Below are 21,833 nucleotides of genomic sequence, written 5' to 3'. Positions count from 1 at the left end.
AATTTTTTATCAATTTTAATCTGGAGAAAGATCTTTCTCCTTCTGCATTTGATCCAAGAATCGACAAATATATTCTTAATGCAATGTGAACGTTAGGAAAAGTATTCACAAGTTTATCTTTAATTTGAGCCTTCAACATTTCTTAAGCAGATTTATGTTCATACAAATTTGAAAATAGTAAGAATTCATCTACAAAGTTTTCCTCTAAATCGGATGAGTAAATTTTCATCAAATTTTGCGCTTTTAGTTTAATCTCCGATTCTGACACATTTTTGTGAACAAGAAAACCGAAATTATCGTACAAATCACTGTAAGCTTTATGCCTTTCAGTCATTTCTGAAATTAATACATCTAAAATGGCGTAATACGTTTCCATGCGAAGAAAATTTTAGCATATATTTTGAAAAGAGGGGAGGAGTGGGGGAAGGAGGGGAGGGCCCATAAACGGCTGTGCCTAGGGCCTACGAAAGGTATAATCCGGCTCTGAGCGTGACCCACCGGTAGGTCAAACCGGCGTGAGCGTGTTAAAAGCAGCTTGCTCCTAACCTCTTCTATTAGTATATATTTCTAGTTATTTATGTATGTCTTTTTAGCTCATGTCTACTAGATTATGACGAATCGTACAGTTAGAATTCAGTGTTTTCGTTATCTTTTAAATTCGCTGTTAAAGAAGAGTTTAGTTTTAAGACCAGATCACCTTTTAATTTATAAAATGCACAATTTTACAGCTTTTTTACTGGTCTGCTCTAGCCATGGTGACGAAGTGGATCTAGAAGGAGATGCAAACATTTATGAATATGCTAAAAGTGCTGTAGAAGAAGTGAAACTACATAAGTTGGCAGATAAATTGGGCATCTCTCAAGCACACCCAAGCATACTTCAGACACCACAAAGTGTGTGTTACGATGAACTTGGCTGTTTCGACAAGAACGGTACCTTCAAGCACTTAAAAACACTTCCCGAACCTCCAGAAACAGTTAACACTAAGTTCTTACTGTATACAAGAAAGAATTTGGTTGTACCTCAATTTTTAGATTACAAGGATGTGAGCACTGTTCTCAAAAGTAATCTAAACCCTTCTCACCCCCTCAAGTTTATAACACACGGTTTTGGAGGGAGAAACAACCTAACATGGGTATGGAATATGAAAACGGCACTATTGGAAGCGGTGAGATTATTATTCTTTTAATTTTAACTTCTAAGACTGAAAATTATTTAATTGTATGGATATATTTATTTTTGCTTTTGTTTCTGTCCTAGTAGCACCAGGCTTAAATTATGCGTAAATTTTTGCGAAAATGGTACCTGTAATAATTTTTACGCGTTAATTTTACGCAATATTTACGCAATGAATTTACCAGTAAAAAAAAAAAAGCCTTCGTGTATTTTGCGTTATAATGCCGAAATGAATTTTTCTAATTACGCTTAGGCAAGCTAGCTTCCCTATATTTTACGGAATATTACCATTTACATACCTGCCAACATTTAATCCTTTCGAGGATGATTTTCCCCAGTGGTAGTAAAATGGTATTTTATATTACAATTTTAGGCAATATACAGAGTTGCCAACTTGCTCCGGACAGCAGATATATATTTTAAAGTGGTAGTTTATCAATTGTGATTCTTGGTTTAATAAATTCAATTTAGCAGATTGTTATACACCACTATTTCTAAATAATTCGTATGTTTATATAATTCACCACTTTATAATACGTTAATCCTCTCTAAGTCATGCCATGCCTTTTAAAAAGCAAGCAAAAATAGTCAAGTGTTTGCAAAATTTACTGTTTAGTTATTTACCATTCTTTAAATTATTTTGGGGTGTTTTGGGCAGTTGACATCTCTGATCATGTGCTGTGTTTTCAGAAAGCTTATGCTGAATTTTACATAGGATTGCATATTATATATATGCTTAATTTTTTTTAAAAATAGTGGTGGTCAAAAGGATTATAAATTAAGTTTATAAATGCAAGGAATATATAGAAAGCATACATTTTACTACCACATTAAATATAAAAATAAAATTTTACGCCAAATGCGTAAAAGTTGGCATGTATGCATTTACTTTTGGCAAAAATAAGTCTGTCTATTTTACGTATTATTGGCGAAGCAAGTTAACCATTTAAATTTCGGAAAGAAAGCTTTCATAAAATATACGTGATGGAGAAAAAGTAAATTTACTATTTATATTTCGAAAAAATCTTTTTATAGACTTTTTTTATATTACTCATGAAGTGATTTCCCAATTAGTTTTGGTAAAAATTCCTTTGAATTTATTACACATTATTGACTCTGGAAATATACCATTCGAATTTTGTTAAACCTTTAAGACCGAGCTTGAATAATTGTGCTGGTTAGATAATAATCCAATATGTGCACAATAGTAATATATTCCTTTTAAAATAAGTTGAAACTGAGTAAAACTTTTCTTCTCTTACTTAGTTTCCTTTTAATATTAAAAAAAACTAGCTGTCCTGTTCAAAGATAAAGTTAGATTTTAAATTTAATAACATGTTTTAGTACAAAGAGAATATCTTTCATTTCTTAGATAAATGTTTAGAGCAAAATAATTTTCTTAGCACTTCTTTCGTTTTGAGCTATTTATACAAGAAAAATATACACTTTCAAGTTGCATCAGGTTTCAAAGAGTTTAGAAATATTCGTGCGTTGCGCGTAGCTGCTTTGTTGTAAATTTAACCCTTTAAATTTTGGTAGGAAGACTTTCAAACATTATGTGTAATATTGACAATCTTATTTGGGTGAGAATGCTTTTATATATTTTAAATAATAATTACGACTTGAATTTCGCCTTTGTTTCACGTCAGTAATGGAATGAATACTTTCGTATATTTTACGCAATAGTGACACTATTTAGAGGCAGCAAAAATGCTTTTAAACAATTTACTTATAATTGACGAACCAAAGTCAACCATTTAGATTTTTATAAGAAAGTTTATGTATACTTATGAAGGTTATATGAAAGTTTTTACATAATTTGCCATTTAAATTTTGGTAGGAATTCTTTTGTGCTGTATACCTTACAACAAAGCAATTTTTCGAATTAAACTTTCATAGAAATGCTTTTAGTAAAGTTTAAGTAAATTTGGAGACAGGCATGAATCATTTAGATTATAGTAAGAAGCTTTCGATTTTTTACGAAATATTGATGAAATTCAGAGCATTTTTTTTTGTTCTGAACTTATTCTAAAATTAATTCTGTGATAATTAATATTGTTCTTTATCTAATTTACTAAAAGCATTTTCATTACTCACGTTTGATGAAAATGCTTTTAGTAAAATTTAAGAAAATTTGGAGACAGATATGAATCATGATTATAGTAAGAGGCTTTCGATTTTTTGCGAAATATTGATAAAGTTCAGAGCATTCCTTTTTGTTCTGAAGTTATTCTAAAATTAATTCTGTAATAATTAACATTGTTCTTTATCTAATTTACTAAATGCATTTTTATTACTCACATTTGATGAAAATGCTTTTAGTAAAGTTTAAGTAAATTTGGCGACAGGCATGAATAATTTAGATTTTAGCAAGAGACTTTCTATTTTTTACGTAATATTGATGAAGTTCAGAGCATTTATTTGTTCTGATACTACTCTAAAATTAATACTGTAACAATTAATATTATTCTTTATTTAATTCGACGTCAGTAATACAAACTATATTACTCATTTTATGTGGTTTCCAAGATTTCAAAAATCTGATACGGTGATCTACATAAAATTTTCGAACATTCAGCAGTACGCTGAAACGATTTAAACTCAGAACTTTATTAAGATAGCAGCATATTTGAATGATGATATGGTTCAACGCAATGCAAAATTCTTTCAATGAACATAACATCACTTTTAGCAAAGCTCATCTCCCCCAGTTCTTAAGCTGCTGCATTTTATTACTGTTGGAGATATTTTTCACACGTTAGGGCCGGACGTCCTCGTTTGAGGACAGATATTTTTAAACGATCAAAACTGTTGAAATAATTTATGCATCAGTACTTTTTATTTTGTGGAAAGATACGACATATTAGACGAATGTAGAAAGATACGACATATATTGTACGACATATTAGTAATATAAAAACTCTGATTAAGATCTGTTATTATGGAAATGCGATTTTAAAAAAAAAACCAAGTGGCAGCTAACATAAGAAAATATCCACTTAATTTATATACTTGCAAGGCATTACGTTTTTCAAAAAAAAATTTCCTAGAGGTAGGGAAATTGTGAATTAATTGAGATTGTAAACAGTTTTACTTTAGTCTTCAACCAACGCTAGAACACATTTACAGAGAGCCAGCAATGTTAATATCTAAATGCTTGAATTATTTAAATGTAATGATAATCAAAATCGTATTAAATCGCATTCATCTAAGCAAGAATAAAATATATACTAATTTTGCTACCCACATTAAATGTAAAAAGTAAAATTTTCTCGAAAATCCCGAAAAGTAGACAGATATTAGTACAGCCACTCTTTTTCCAATAACACTTTTTCACAAATTTACTATATGGAAATCTTGGCTATTAACGGGTTAAAAGAAAACAAAGTCATTTGCACATTTTTCAGGAAGAAGTGAATGTAATTGCCATCGACTGGAGTTTAGGTGCTCGAGTCCCTTATTACATACAAGCAGCGGTCAATACGGAATTGGTAGGAGCAGAGGCAGCAGTTCTTTACTACAGGATTAAGGACAAACTTGGAATCCAAGAGAAGGATCTCCATCTCATCGGTTTCAGTCTGGGTGCCCATGTGGTTGGCTTTATTGGAAAGAGAATGCAAGAATTACGCGGAACTAAGCCAGGAAGAATTACAGGTATATTTTACCTTTGTACTTGCTCCAATTTAATAAATAATCCATTTGCTTTTACATATTATTAATTTTACTTTATAACTAAATTGGGGCTAAATTTTTAGCATATATACTAATTTTGCTACTAATGTTCTTGTGAAGTTGACGAATTTCTAGGATTTTAGAGTTTACTAGTTTTCAAATCATAATTATTCGACTTGACTTCGATTCGACTTGATAGGTGGTGGATCAGAGTTCCAGAGTATCTCACTCCTTCATCTGAAATTCACGTGAGAGACTGGAACTATTGGTCTACTCTAGGCATAAAAGATCAGAGTGTTGGCTGTGCAGTTTCTGTAAATTACAGTCAGATATGAATTTAATTAAAATGATAAGTATTAACTAAAATAAGAGGGTATGAGGATGTAGGATGTATTGAATAATATCTGTCATTTGTCATAATTATTCGATAGAATCAGAATTATACGATAGAATCAGAAATTATAAAGTTGGAATTAGTTTTAAAAAGGAAATGGTAGTTAACAAAACATTTAAGAGATATGTTTGCTTAACCGGTTAACGCCCAGCGTCATATATTTAGGACAGTTCCTTTTTTCAAAGACATTCATTGTGGTGGGAAACTTTTTTCAGCATTTTCATTTATCTGGGTGAATTAAAAGATTCTCAGATACCACAATGATTTAGTTACTTCTGATTAGATCTAGAATTATAAGGATCATGTACTTTTTGATCTATCAAAGACTTTTTGAACACAGTGGAAAGACCATAAAACCACTTTTTGTATGATTTCAATATATAATTGCGGGATAAAACGGTTTAAGATTCTTGTCAATTCATACTGTGTTAACCTATCAAGAGATTTCTACTGTTTTCTTCCTTTACCAAAATCATATCTACAAACCGGGTTACCTCACACTGTTAAAATCAACAACCACATTGCCTGCTAACCTCAACGAAATCAAACAAAATAACAAATACTACACGATGAATGGGACAGGGGCTGCTTTGCGGCCCAGGCACCCAGATTCAAAAGGAAGGCGCCTCATAACACAATAATCAAAATAAATAAAAGCCTCAGCAAATTTGTTAACCACATATCGACCTATAGTATCAGATTCAACAACAACAACAATATCGAAAGCTCCATTAAGGATTTCCCCACGTTGACGATCAAACTGCATCCAAAATTACACGTAGTTTAAACATACCTGCCAACTCTCCCGCATTTTGAGGGAGATTTTATTTTCATATTTAAAGTGGTAGTAAATATATACTATTTTTTTTTCTTTTATAAATTTAATTTTTAAATGATTTTGATCACCACTATTCTTACAAAAATTAAGCTTATATATTAATATGAGTTACTATCATGGTTGTCAATTTTCTCAAACAACTTCGCTTGCGTTGCCTCTCTGACCCCCACTCCTCCCTAAATCTCCCATTAACTTCGATGGAGGTGTAGATAGCCCTTCGGGCTAGGAACATCAAAACAATAATTTTATATCGGTATATCATGGTTGTCAACTTAATTTTTTTCAAATACAACGCATTTGTTTGCTTAAAATTGAAGTTTAATTCCGTTTTAATAGCACTGGGAAAAATGATAATGGAAGGGATTAAAAGTTGGCAGGTCTGGCTTAAAGCAAGCCGCTTCGTCTTATTTTCATTATTATTATTTATTAAAGCAAAGTGCTTGAATCCCCTTGACAGCTATCACATAGCATGCTGATCTCCAAGAACTTATACAACGATAAATAATACAGGATGGATGGGATAGGGGTCGCTGCAAGGCCCAGGCGCCGAGCCAACGCCTCAAATAACTGAAAGCCTCCACACGCTTTTTTGTAGGTAGTTCAATCATATCATTATGAAGGTAACCCAATTACTTACTTTACTTTATTTAAAAAGAACTGGGCACCTGGGCCGCGCAGCGGCCCCTATCCCATACATCTAGAAATTTACATAAGTTTAAAGTGATAACATTTTGAATTTAGCAGTCGATGTGGTTGCTAATACAAAATTACAAGCACTTTGCTTGGGTAAATAAACATTTGAATATCGAAACTAAATTTACACATATAAATAAAAACATAATTTGAAATATATATACCTAGGTTGACATAGTTAAATATAGTAGATATAACATTTGAATATCAAATCTAAATTGACACATATAAATATAAACGTAATTTGAAAGAGGTAACCCAATTAGTGAAAGAACCATTTAATATGATATCTATTAAAAATTAGAAAGTGGTAGCAATATATATGTCTAGAAATTTGTTTAATTTATGAATATAATTGATTTACTTGTCAACCACTACAGATTCAATTCTCAAATGTATATGATAAATTTCTCTCAAGTACTTTTAAAATAGAATTTCATACCTGCCAACATTTAATCCTTTCAGGGATGATTTTCCCCAGTGGTGGTAAAATAAAATTTAAATTACAATTTTAGGCAGAAACATTCACTGTAATTTGAGCAAGCGTGTGCGAATTTTTCATCAGTATTACATATTAATATATATGCTTAATTTTTTTTAAAAATAGTGGCGGATCAGAAATACTATATATTAAGTTAATGAATGCAAGGAATATATAGAAAACATAAATTTTACTATCACTTTAAATATAGAAATAAAATTTTACGCCAAATGCGTAAAAGTTGGCTGGTATGGAATTTGGATTCCTACGCACAAATGGTTGGCTTTTTAAATAATCTGCGCAGACTATTTCTAAGAAACAGTGTGGAGGCTTTCTGATGTAGGAGGTCATGGCCGAGCTCATAAAGCAAGATCAGATCAGACGCGACTAAAAATGCAAAAAGTTGTGACTAATGAAATTCTAAATTTCATTAAAAGTGTTTAATATTAGCAGCTTCTTATAGCTTTTTTTCTCACTTTACTAACGAAGAGTGCACCACGCGTCATAAACCTTGGTTTGTAATATAAACATTTAGCAGGATTCTTTTAACATTTCAGGCTTAGATCCAGCCAGTCCTCTATTCGAAGATGAAGATGAAAGTGTCCACTTATCAAAGGACGATGCTGAATTTGTGGACGTTGTACATACAAACGCTGACGCTATATGGTACGGTGGCGTCGGTATAGAGAAACCCATAGGACACGTTGATTACTATCCAAATGGTGGTAAGAGGCAACCTGGATGCCCAAGTACTTTAAAAGGAGTTATTTTCGATATGTTTAGTAAGTATTCTGCGAATAAGGTTTTTTGTATAGTAGTTTTTTTTTCTTTAACCGATTCAGCGTTGCACTTTCAAATAATTGTGAAACAGACAGTATATCCATATAAAGAAGTCTTCAGTGTAAGTTAACACGCTGAATGCCATGCTAATTTTACGTGGCTTGCTCATCTGGCCACACGGTAAATGACTACTAATTAAATTTTCAAATATCAGATAGATTTTTCTAATTTTAAAGAGGTTTAGCATAACATATCAGAAAAAAGAGGTGAATTTTATAAGCCTACGAATTGTTTAGTAATAAGGGTGGATAAACATCTACTAAATTGAATTTATTAAACCAAGAATCACAATTAATAAACTACTACTTGAAAATATTTATTCGCTGTTCGGAGCAAGTTGGCAAGTTGGTCTGTGTACATAAATAAAACTATTTTTGCGTGTTCTATATTGCATTAATTTTCTCAAACCATTTTAGTAATAATAATAATATTTAAAAAATTAAAAATTTACTCGAATTATGTGTTTCTAATAATCTTGGCTTCGCCGGTCACCGGTGACTCCTGTGGCGCTACGAACAAACTCGGTGCCGGTCGCCAGTTACCCCCATGGCATTCAACGTGTTAAAATAGTTGAAATATAAATAAAAATATCTGATAATCATCATTACCGTTCCTAGTGATAAAAAATTGGTTAATAGTTATCAATCCAATTGTTGTTTTGTTCTCACTCCGAAAAACGTTCTTAAAAAAATGTTGGTGGCTTTGCTCAATAACTTTTATTTAAAGCAAGATGCTAAAATTTATTCTAATGGGTTGATTCATTAACATAAATTTTTATGAATTAGTAAAGTAAAACTTTATACATTTTAAGAGTAAATTTCTAGTTTCTTTAGATACAACGAGCAAAGTATGACGGTCATTACTTGATAATATTTCTAAATTTTGGTGCTATGACTTTCGTTTTTATAACTGACTAATTGTTTCACTGATTGACACAACTAATTTTTTTTAAATTTTATATTTTAGAGGGTATGAGAGAACGAGCTTGCAATCATGAACGTGCTGTGCATCTGTTTACAGAATCTGTTCTGAATCCTACTCCCTGCGAATACACGGCTTTTAGGTGTCAAAATTACGAAGATTTTGTGCTTGGCAAATGCATGAGCTGTTCAGACTCTTGTGGTCGAATGGGTTACAAGTCACACGGCTCTGGTATATACTATTTGATGACGAAAGCAACTACTCCATATTGTGGTAAGATATATTAATATGAATGTCTTATTTGTAAAACAGTTAAAAGCCGTAGAATATATTGGAAATAGATATAAATAAAATTTTTGTTTAATATTTTGGATAGTTTTTCATTTCATCTCTCAATTCAATTTCAAAAATAAAATTTATTAAATCTAAATATTTATATATCTAGTGAAATTAATGTTAAAATGAAGTCTTTTTAATCTCTTCTTAAAAGTTTTGTCACAGCTTTTTTTTTCAGCCTGTGGCCACACTGTTGCAACTCCATTATAAACTTTCGTAAAGTTTAAAAATACATAAATGAACCATTTTATTTCTTGATAATCGTAATCACAAAGTTACTTAAAATATTGGGAGTAAATGTCGAAAAACATCCTCTTCTTAAAGAGTGTAAGAATTTCTTATCAGCAGGGTTTTATAAAATTCACAATTTTAATAGAAGAGATTAAAATTTGCAAACTTTCATGGCAATTTTTTTTTTAGTTAACTATTGAAATCAAATTCATACCTGCCAACTTTCACTCAACCTGAGAATATATTTTCCAAGTGGTAGTAGACCAATTACCGAAAAAAAATCTTATTACAAAAACAAATTTGTATTTTAATCAGACTGAAATTCGCTACCGTAAAAACTATTATGTTCTGATATGTTTGTTGTGCTCAATTATAATTCAAAAAGTTTAAAGGAGGAATAACGTGAGTTTTGCTGCGTTAAGATTGATTAATTACTGACGGATAGCAAATCTTCAATCCAACACCTTTGCAACAGGATGAATGTTGGAGACAGGGCTGCGGCTTCAATTTTGGGGGTGCTCCTCAGGCTCTCAGCGGACTTTGGGGTACACTTCCAGTGGATTCCATCACACGTTGGAATCAAAGGTAACGAGATGGCGGACTCACTGGCTAAAGATGCTTCTTTGGAACCTTTACAGCCAGATATACCTTCCACTTTCAATAAGATCTTTGCAGAGTGCAAATTTTTTTTATGGAGCTCTGGAGGGTTTCTCTTCCTCGCAGTTGGTATTTCAGAAAACGTCCTGGAGGTGCCTTGCTTTTTGATGGACCTAGAAGCCAGCAGACTTGTTTCTCTCACTTTGCAAGTGGTCACTTGAGGTGTCTGTTGTATGTTCAGGGGCGAAAGACTTATGGACTTAGCACTAAATGTAGGACTGCTCAGGCTTCTCCAGAGCATATTCTAAACTGTTTCGATTTTAAGATCGACGAGATTTTTTCAAAACCTCATCTGTTTTTAGACTTTCTGGACATTTTTAGACTTATGGATTTGGTCTAATTGGGATGGACCTCTTGGGGATTAGAAACAACAGCAACAAGATTGATTAATTAAAGAAATAATAAATAAAAAAGAGTGAATTGAGTTTCTCTACTACTTTTTAAATTTTTTTGTAGCCGGTAGTATCCCTGTTACTAGAGAATCTAACATACTACGCTTTTTGGGAAAATTTCCTCAAGTGGTGACTAAGATTATAATTTAATGTATGATTTTATGTTTCGTTATATTGATTTAAAATTATTTTTTTTAATTGTTGATAAAACTACCACGCTTTTAATTCTTTACCACTTCATAAAACATTTTGCAAAATATGTTGTTGGCAGTCCTGTGAATGCTAGGAGGATATTATTTAAATTGAATTGATTTCGAAATTAGTTTGCGGTCGTCCTTTAACATTAACATAGTACTTTTCACATCATTACTTTATAAATAATTGCGAAGCTAAAATATTATACTTCGCAAAACATTTCAGTAGTTGAGTATTATTATTATCAAGTATAACTTAAAAAAGAATTCTAGTACGCTTTTCATATTAATTTGATATGCAGAAGACGATTGTTTCAATTTCATTGTTTAAAAAAAATCACATTTGTAACTCATTCTATAGTATTCTTAAAAGTAATTCTATTCATCGCAAGCATAATACATGCTTAAATTATCGTTTTAACTTTCGCAGCTGGTCTTGCCAAACTGACAGTGAAATTCCCTGCAACCGTCAAGAAGTCCTATGGATCGATGATCTTGACGTTCGTTGGGAAGAATGGAGAAAAAGAAAACGTGACGCTAACAGAGTAAGTTATGCCCGCATAGTTTTCAAAACTTTATGAAAGAGGAAGTATTTGTGATGAAGGTTTTGATAAGAAGTCTCATACACATAATGAGGCAGTCGCTTTATTTTCGTAGAATTAATTTATTTTTATTTTTCAAATTGCGATAGCATTGTGGGAAAAAATATATCCCAAAGAAAGAAAATATGTTGATTTCTATTTGACTATTATTTTGTTTTTGGATTCAAATTTATTTTCATGGTTAATACATTATGGTTAACAAAACATTTATTGTTTCTTCAAAATAAAAGCTAAAATAAATATGCTAACATTATTTTAAACTCACAATAATTTAATATTATACTTTATAAAAATTTCTGTATATATATAGTTCAAAATGTAGAGAAAACAAGGGAAAAATTACAGAACAATGATAAAAGGGAGAAAATGAAAAATAATAATAAAAATAAAAATAACAAAAAACCAGGGGGGAAAAAGAACAAAAAATTTTGAAAAATCCGTAATTTTGCTGATATAATCGTGTGAGCTGATAAAAAGATTATATCTTTTATTTTCCGGATTTTTCAAAATTCTTTGTTCTTTTTTTTCCGGTTTTTTGTTATTTTTATTACTATTTTTCATTTTCCCCCTTTTTTCATTGTTCTGTAATTTTTCCCTTGTTCTCCCTACATTTTGAACTTATTTTATGAGTTCTATTTACTTGCTTATGCGCAATAAATAAAACTTATTGTTTTTCTTAATTTTCTTAAGCCTGTACCTTAGTCTACTTTTCTACATAATTTCCTTCAACATTGAGGCACTTGTCATTACGTTGTGCCAGTTTTTGAATACCCTCCTCATAGAAGTCTGCCGCCGAAGTTCTTAACCACTGCATCACAACTGTTTTGACTTCGTCATCGTCTTGAAGACGCTGACCATCACACAGGTGTTTCTTCAAGTGCAGGAACAGATGGTAGTCACTGGGCTCAAGATCAGGGCTGTATGGAGGATGATCTAGAGTTTCTCATTGAAAAGATGTGATGAGATCTTTGGTCTGATTAGTCGCATGCGGACGGGCATTGTCATGCAGCAAAACGATGCCCTTTCTCAACTTGCCACGTCTTTTGTTCTGGATTGAACGGCGCAGATTGTTCAATGCCTCGCAATAAGCTGCTGCATTGATAGTCTCATTACGAGGCAGAAATTCCACAAGCAATACTCTTTTTCTATCCCAAAAAACTGTGTACATGACTTTCCGAGCAGAAATTGTTTGCTTAAACTTTACTTTTCTGGGTGAATCTGAATGCTGCCATTCCATGGACTGCTGCTTTGATTCTGGTGTGACTTAGGCCGCCCATGTTTCATCGCCCGTAACAATTTGGCTTAAGAAATCATCACCGTCGTTGTGGTACCGCTCAAGGAAAGTTAATGCACTGCCTAAACGTTTGGTTTTGTGCACATCCGATCACGTTGGGTCAATTCTCCCGTAAAATTAGATGCGATTTTTCCAGCACCAGTTGCGATCCCTCGTTTTTGATCATCAGGTAGGAGCAGTACCACTCCCGCACCTCCGTTGGTGAAAGTGGAGTCAGAAGATCCATCAGTAAAAGCCCTGATATGATTGAGGCCAGACAGAGAATCGATAGTTTTCATCCCAAACACCTTGAGTTTATTCGTAGAACCTTTTTTCGAGCAGGGTTCGATGAGTTCTAGACAGAGTGTCGTATTATCTGGAACAACTTTAATAGCGGGAGTTTCGTTTCTGAAAAGAAAGTCCTCGGGTTTGAGGTGAATTTTTTCTCTGATGGTCCTGTCAAACAGAAGACCGTTCGGTACGACCGATAATATCATGCAACAGAAAGAGAGAAAAAATCGTTCCAAGAAGTTATATTTTACAAATATTATTATTTTTCCTCAAATTTTGCCACAGAATGTCAAGGGTTACAGATTAAGAAGCCCGCCTTTTTTTCCTTAACTATAGAATTAATGCCAGATGGGAATTTTTAATTTCCTCAATATTTCAAAATGATGCTACACGATTATCTGGTCACTCATAAACATTCGAGTTATTGTATTAGAAGTGCAAGTTGCACCTTAATGTACGGGGCTGCCAAATTTCTGCGCTTTCCAGAAAAATTTCTTCTAGTGCATGCGCAAATTTCTTCTAAGTGTATGTTATAATGCATTATTCTTTGTTTTGTAAACTTTATTTAAAGTCATTTTCCACTCCACTGCATGTAAATGATTCATAAGTTTACACGACACTCCACTTTGTAGCAGCTATCTCAAGTTGGGGCTTTTTAAAGTATTGTAAAAATTGCCAAAAATTCTGAAAGCTTTAGTTTTTAATTGTTTACCACTCTATGAAAGATTTTGCTGAAAGAGTAGTACCTGGCATTGCTGAAAATAAAACAAAGTGGTAACAAGTTTACGATGGAATATTATGAAACACATTAACCCTTTACAACCGCTAGGCAAGTGAACTTGCCAAGTTTTTCTTTACCTGAAAACATAAAAACAGGTAACTCAATTATTATTTTATTTATTTACTTATTCATTTATTTTATTATTTTTTGTTTATACAAAGCTTGCCTCATTACTGTGATATTTTAGAAACACAAAGTTTTAAATTTAAATCTATCATCATGGATTGGAGATTTAAAAAAAAAAAACCTAATAAGTAGCTAACGGTATGGTGCTTCAGGGGATAGAGCGTTCGCCTTCCAATGTGGTGAACCGGTTTCCAATCCCGCGATGGCTGGTCGCTTCGAACCGGTTTATGGGTTAATAATATCAGAATTCAAGTTCAAATCTAAACTTCTATAGTCAATTTCCACTTATGACAATTTTCTACCTTTCTATGTAGCAAAAGGAAAATATTTTCACATGATTTAATGCTTTACACCCCGAAGTCGCCTCTAATGCGACATCTAAAGTAACCACTGTAAAAATAAATTCTTTTGTATAATCATAATTAGTCACTAAGTTGTTTATATGAATTTCAAAAATTATACAAAATTACAGTATTATATATTTAAAATGACTTACTTATATTAGTTCAAACAGCATTTTAAAGTAACCCGAGTAGAAAGGGTTAAAGATTTAAACTCTACCCTTTTCTTCCACGAGTTTCCATTCCAAAACTTTAAGCCTAACTTTAGGCTTAACATAAGCCTAAACGACAACTCAACATGCTCTTGCTCCCCTCCGAAATGGTCGTGAAATGACAATCAAAATAAACTTAATTTCGTCCATTACCAAATTGCTTGCTGCTAACTTATACAGATTTAAGGCCGTTCGCTCACTCGATCGGGAGAAAAGCAACTCCATGTTATTCTATGGAGAGTTCAGTCCTACATAAAATCGTCAATTTTTAAGATAATAACGTTCTGTTTTTTGGAAACGAAAGAAGAAAAAAAATATCTTTATTAATGTGCTAGGAATTAAATTAATTTTTTTTTTACTATTTTTTAAATTCAAGAAACTCATTCTAACTTCCAACAGTTTTTATCCACAGTAGTTTTCCTCTCATCGAGTTTTTAATTAGAGAAAATTAAAGTTAAATTCTTATCTTTCATTTAAAACAAAAAAGAACAGAATTATTTTTAAATTGGACAGGGAAAAATTGTACAAAGACATCACGAAATTTGAACTTCAAATCGAAGCTAACTGAGTTATTGTGCTGCCACCTACAATATAGGCGTCTATTTAGCTAATTATGCGAAGTGAAAAAAAAGCAATCCTGTAGTCCCTTCGAAAAGAACTGATCATTGATTGGTTTAAGGAATGGCGGTTCATTCGAAGGAAAGTAGACAAAATTTGGCCCTCTCCTTACTGGTAGAATAAGTTATTTTCCTTACTTGTAGAATTTTCTTAATGCTTTGCGAAGTTTTGGAAAACGTTTTTACGACTTTGAACTTCTGATCCATATTTCTCTATACGTCGAATCCAATCTGTAATGGATGGCGATCACGTTCTCCTTTGCTGTGCTCTCCGTGTAGCTATCGCTGACCGATACTGGGAAGCAAGGAGTCGAATGAGGAAATGGCTCTTTTTAATTTTTATAACCTTGTTCTCTTGAGTTGGGTTATTTTAATCATGTGTCATTTTCTTTATATCTAAAGGCAGAGGAGATCATCTGCCATTAGATATAAGGAAAAAATATTTACCAAAATATTAGAAAAAAATTATCAAAAATGCACGAAACTTTTTGTCTCATTAAATAATATCTATTTTACTCTTTGTCAAATATTTTTTTTAAATATTTTATATTACTTTCGAATTTTTAATAAAAGTTTCAATTTGTGACATACACCACATTATAAAAATTTAACACTTTTTCAATAACTAGTTGAAAATGTTAATGAATCAATTAAAAAAAAATATGGAAGTCGTAGTTGCAAAATTGATTGAAATAGAAAGCTGAGAAATGAGGAATGTAATTGAGGTATCATAAAATGGCATTCTCGAACGATATATCAGCAACTAGATAGTTCCATAGGTAATGTTCAACTTTAAATAATCGTGTGTTGTCAGCTAGTAATAATAAAGGAAAGTTGTATTACAGAAACCGACAAGTTGTCATTGGATATTTTGTTTCGTTTCATTGCTAGAAGGAAATTATTTAGCGAAACTTAAAAGTCCTATCGGTTCATTTATGGTTAATTGCTTCTCTATGCGATTCACAGGTCTTTTACAATTTATGACATTTAGCGGCGGCGGCTTAATTATTGTAAATTAAATCACAAAACATGAGTACGTGTCGATTAATTTGTTTACCATCAAAAAAAAATATATTTTTATTTCTCTCAACCAGCATTACAGCTAGTTCTTATAAAAGGTTAAGTAACATAAAGTTGTAAGTAAAGTCTGCAGCAAAGCTTTGGATTTTTTTAAAATTATATTTAGATAAATAAAATAGTGGTAGTCATATATTTTAAGCATTGCACTATTTTTATATAAACTATTTTATTTACTTTATTAATAAAGCGAAAAATACATTGATACTTGCAAACATCTCTATTCAATTACAGTTCGCATTAACTCAGATTATAAAAAGATGCTTAAATTTTGATGGCTTAGGGCATACCTGCCAACTTTTAATCCCTTCCATTATTATTTTCCCTAGTGGTATTAAAATTGAATTAAAACTTCAATTTTAAGCAAACAAATACGTTGTATTTGAGAAAACTTAAGTTGACAACCATGAATGCTGGAATGTTGAAAATCTCAGTGTTCGGCGCGAAGCGCCGCTAACTGATTCATCTAAACTGTGATGTCGTAATCTAGAAAGTCCTAAGTTAATCCTTGGAAGGTAAAATAGGAGTTCAGGTTCACATCTTTGCAGGGATAGGGCGTTGTTTGGAGTATCATGGAGCATCAGTTGGAAGGGGATCAGTTGGATCCCCTTCATGAGAGTTTGCAGAAGGCACAGCACTTCTTGGTTTTTCATTAGATCTTGTAGCTCTTTTATGAGTGTCACTAGTCGATGGGCTGTTGTAGCTGGAGTCTTGGCTCTGGGCCTCGCACCCAGTAAAGTTAGATGTGTGGCTCTTTCCACAGTTGAACCATGACAGTAACGCATATTAATATATGTGCTTAATTTTTGTAAGAATAGTGGTGATCAATATCATTTAAAAATTAGGATTATAAAAGAAAAAATAGTATATAATTACTACCACTTTAAATATGAAAATAAAATCTTCCGGAAAAACCGGAAGAGTTGGCAGGTATGGCTTAGGGAATAGAGCGTTCGCCCTCCAATGAGGTGAACCGGATTCGAATCCAGCGATGGCTGGTCGATACGATTTACGCAACTGTCTCGCACCGACAGCAGTGATGACGTAAAATATTTTCAGTTTTAGACGGATCATGGGTCAGATTCCGCTTGTCGTCAGGCTAACCGTGGAAGGATTTCCTCTCCATGTAACGCAAACGCAGGTTAATTCCATTAAAAGGTTCTCCACGAAGGTAAATTTCTCCCAATATTAGATACAGAGTTCCTGGATTGAGTTCAAAATTACAAGGCTACGGAGTTGAATCATCACCTACTACATCAAAAAGCCTCCACACGGTGTTTCATAAGTAGTCCGCACAGACTATTTAAAAAGTGAACCAATTGTGCGGGCGCATGAACCCAAAACCTTTCATAAAAGTAATTGAGAGAAATTTATCATATATATTTGAGAATTGAATCTGTAGTGGTTGACAAGTGAATAAGGCAAACCAATATTATTCATAAATAAAATAAATTTTTAGTCATATATTGTTGCTACCACATTCTTATTTTAACTAGATTTTGTATTAAATGACTCATTCGGAAAGTGGATATCCTTCATAGTGGTTTGACCTATAAAAAACCGTGTGGAGGCTTTCAGTTATAGGAGGCGTTGACGTTGGGGTTTTGTTAATAACTTTGACATCCTTAAATCTTGTTCCTGTCGCAAACTTTTTCTTGTTTTTAAGAGAAAAAAGTGCAAAAACTTTGCTTGGAGAATCTTGTGAAGGATTCATCGCCGCAACTGAAAACGTGGCTCAAAAAAACTAGGTTTAATAAAGGATTGCGGAAGTCCTAAAGAAAACCCCGACGTCAGAACTAACGAGCATTCAATTAGAGGACTTTAAAAGTCGTTTATGAAACGAACGTTTCTGTCGAATATAAAATTACATAATATCATATCATATAGAGTTAGACATAATTACTTTCGTGATTGATATAATTTGAACTTCCTAACAGCTTAGATACAATGAGACATCTGCAAATAGTTATTATTATTATCAAAATAAACATCTTAAACTCATTTCTTTGCCTAAGGAGTGTAGAATTACCTTTTTGTGTAGAGATGGGATAAGTGATGGTAAGATATTTGAATTTTAGCAAAATTGATATTCAGGACTGCCAACTACTAAGCTATTTGCAAATTTTATTGAGTGGAAGAAAATTACAAACTACAGCTTTCAGAATTTTCGGTAATTTTGCTTAGATTATAAAAGCCTCTCTAACGAACATATATGGCAACGTNAGTACTAAATTAAAAAAGTAACGAAGTACAAGTAAAAGTACGTACTTTTTACTTGTACCGGCGGTACAAGTAACGAAAGTAAAAGTACTGCCATGTATGCTAACGAATAGTCCTCCAGTGGGTGCCGGCCCATTGTGGTGTTTGGGGCAATGAGCAGGCAGATTTACTTGCCAAGAAAGGTGCCAATTTGCTACAACAACCAAATACGGCAACTTCCTTTTGGAAAATCAAACTGTTCCTTGTAAAACCAACTCATTGCAAGACCTTCAGACTCGCACAGCTTTGAAAAGTTGGAGAAATGTAAGCCCTTCTTTAATTCCTGACAAACCAAGACGTGATGCAGTTGCGGCCTTCCGCTTATATACAGGCCACGATTGTCTTTCTGCTCACTTATACCGCATAGGCCTTTCCACCACGCCTTTTTGTCCGCTTTGTAAATCTGGAGAGAAATTGGGCAGGGACCACCTGCTTCTATGTGAGGCCCTTCATGGACACACTGAGTCCTCAAGATATTGGGAAGCAAGAGAACTTTTAAGGCAATGACTTCGGTCTTCTTTCTTTGTTATCCTACGTACATTTGAATTTGTTATTTATTTCATCTTTCTATTTGTACCTTTTGCCTTGCCATTAGAAATAAAATAAAAGCCTCTCTAAATGGCTTTTCCAACGAACTTTTAGTTAATTTAAATTTAATGGTGATGTGAATTATAATTTTAAATCAAATTTACAAAACAATGAATCATGCAACAGGGATGCCACAGGCAACTAAAAATATAAAAAGTGCTTGAAACTCAATTCACTTTAATTAATTTGTTATTTCTTTAATCATTCAATTGTAACTACCGCTATGACTTACACTTTAAATTATTTAAATCTAAATCTAAAACTATCTTTGCTTAGATTTGCCCAGGTGCCCAATTTTTTATAAATAAAGAAAGAAAAGATTTTGCTTAGATTATCAATAGCAAATTGAAAAAAATATGCTAAAAATAAGGCTGCTAATTTTAAATGAATTAATAATCAGCATTTTTAGTCTCATGTGCAACCATAAAACAATTAAGCATACTCCTATTTAAGAAATTTTCCGAAAAATCGCAAAAAGCTAGCAACCCTGATATTTCTTTGTTATATTGTAAGCTTTCACTTTTTTTTTAAAATAAAATTAATAAACAAAGGTTCTAAACCCATACCCTCCAACTTATGAAGATTTTGAAAATAATTCTTTCTAGTGGTAGCGAACCAAAGTAGAAATTTTTAAAGCAATTGGATCTCTCATAAAACTTTTATCAGAACTTAAGAATCTAGCCATATGGCCTGCACTTTTATAAGTAATAGTGGACAAGTCACGCTAAAATTATTATTTTTTAAATATTAAGACATTAATTTTGCTACCGTCTGAAAAGAAGATTTCTGAAACTACGGAAATTCCGTAGCAGTTGGAGGGTATGTAAACCTGACATGAAAATTATTTTCCTTAGTGGCAGTGAAAGGAGAATATTTAAGAAAAGAACAGAGCAGCGAACTACTACACAGTTTACAAAATATTTTATTCAATAGTAGGTAATTAAAAACTACAGCTTTCAAACTGTTCGGACAATTTACCCGAAATTTTGCGAGTTTTACCACAAGAGATCTGGTTTAAAGCGTTTCATTAAACTTTTGACAAATAACTTTATGTGGCAAATAACTTTAAAACAAATTTACAAAACAAAGAATAATACATTAAAACATAAACTTAGCTGCTGCTAGAAGAAATTTTCCCATAAAGCAAAGAAAGTTGGCAGTAATTAATCAATTAATGCGAACTTGCTGCGGATAAATATTTTCCAGTGGTAGTGTTTTGATGTATGATTCTTGGCTTAGTAAACTCGTTTTACAGGGTTTTTACTCATCACTAGTTCTAAATAATTCAAAGACTTTTGTGATACGCCATTTAGTTACAGTTATGTTGTGTTAAGCCTTTTAAAATGTTGGCAAAATAAACGGAAAATCTGCAAATTTTAGTTTATGTTCTCTACCGTTTCTTAACATATTTTGTCCAATCTGGGGCAGTCTGGTAATGTCATACTCAATTTAATTACCGTGAGAGCAAATTGAAAGAAAAGAATTCATACATAGGCACCATTTGGCCGAACGTCATAACTAATCATGCTTAATTGATCTATTAAAAAATCTGTTGGTGTTCGGTCTATAGCAGGTAAGTTTGCTGACCGTCAAATCCACTGCCACTATGTTCTGCAGGCTATGTATGGTGCAACCATTCTTTAACTTTTTCAGGACGGACTAGTCGAAGAAGCATTCATACTGACTTAGAATGGGGCAAAAAATGTGGGCACACGGTTAATTTGCTATCACTTTATTTAACGTTATTCTAACTGTGTATTTTACCATACCTGCCAACTTTTAATCCTTTCAAGGATGATTTTCGCCAGTGGTAGTCAAATGTTACATAAATTGCAATTATAGGCAGAAAAATAAGCTGTATTTCGAACAAGATAGTGCAGTTTTCTTACTTACTTACTTTATTTAACAAAAGCTGGGCACCTGGGCCGCGCAGAAGACCCATATCCCATTCATCGTGAAATTACAGTAAAATTAGAAAATATAAGCAGTTTGTATACAGAGTCTCTGGGGTGACTGATATTGTAAAACAAACATCTTGCTTGTTTAACTGAAAAGAAAGTGAAAATAATTCTAAGCAACTTGCTATAGTAAAGATGGCTGTGTATTTATTGTCCACATGAGGTAGCAGGTTTGAATTTCAAGGCTATAGAAAAGATGGCTGTGAATCTATTGTCAACATTAGGTACTTGGTTCAGATTTCAAGTCTGGTATTGTAGTTGAAGCAGTTGAGATTGTAATCTGTTGATGTTTTGAACTATTGCTATGAGCTATTAATGTTAGAATTGGAGATCTTTACTTATGTTGATAGTTTCGGTATGAGGAGTCAGAGGTGAAGTGTGCAGCTATTGGTCTAAGGTTTTTGTCTTTTTTAAAGTTTTCAAATTTAAATATTTCATTGAAGTTACCTGTATTGCAGTTGATAGCTTTGCTGAGAGAGAGTCGGTATTTTGAGATCTTTGTGGATGTTTGAGTTTCTAATGAACCATCTGGGACAGGTGATTTTACGGAGTATTTTGTTTTGGCACTGGTTCAGTTTCTTCATTAGATGATCTGGAATTGTGGCCCAAGCAGGCGAAGCATATGTTAGAAAGGGTCGAATCATGGAAGTGTATAGCAGTTTTTTGTTTTTAAGTGAAACATTCCGGTTGTAGATGAGAGGTTGAATTGCATTTATTGCTGTATTGGCTTTGTCTATTACATTTTTTATGCGGTCGGTCCAGGTGAGTTTGCTGTTACCGATTGTGCAGTTTTCTACAGCAGTATTACATATTTATATATATGCTTAATTTTTTTTAAAGATACTGGTGCATCAAAAATATTTTAAATTAAGTTTATAAATGC

General features: G+C 32.7%; 1 protein-coding gene across 1 annotated transcript in view; it reads left to right on the top strand.

The window, feature by feature from the left end:
• LOC122268220 (pancreatic lipase-related protein 2-like) overlaps window positions 1-21,833 on the top strand; it is a 32,243-nt gene that overhangs the window by 2,722 nt on the left and 7,688 nt on the right. Inside the window, exons 2-6 of the mRNA XM_043052975.2 lie at window positions 729-1,168; window positions 4,584-4,830; window positions 7,812-8,036; window positions 9,061-9,288; window positions 11,256-11,370. Coding sequence (XP_042908909.1) covers window positions 729-1,168; window positions 4,584-4,830; window positions 7,812-8,036; window positions 9,061-9,288; window positions 11,256-11,370 — 1,255 coding nt within the window. The remainder of the gene's footprint in view (window positions 1-728; window positions 1,169-4,583; window positions 4,831-7,811; window positions 8,037-9,060; window positions 9,289-11,255; window positions 11,371-21,833) is intronic.

The sequence above is a fragment of the Parasteatoda tepidariorum genome, chromosome 6, assembly GCF_043381705.1.
Source record: "Parasteatoda tepidariorum isolate YZ-2023 chromosome 6, CAS_Ptep_4.0, whole genome shotgun sequence".
NCBI classification, from domain to species: Eukaryota; Metazoa; Arthropoda; class Arachnida; order Araneae; family Theridiidae; genus Parasteatoda; species Parasteatoda tepidariorum.
Note: the sequence above shows the minus strand (reverse complement) of the source record. Positions and strands in the feature narration are given on the sequence as shown.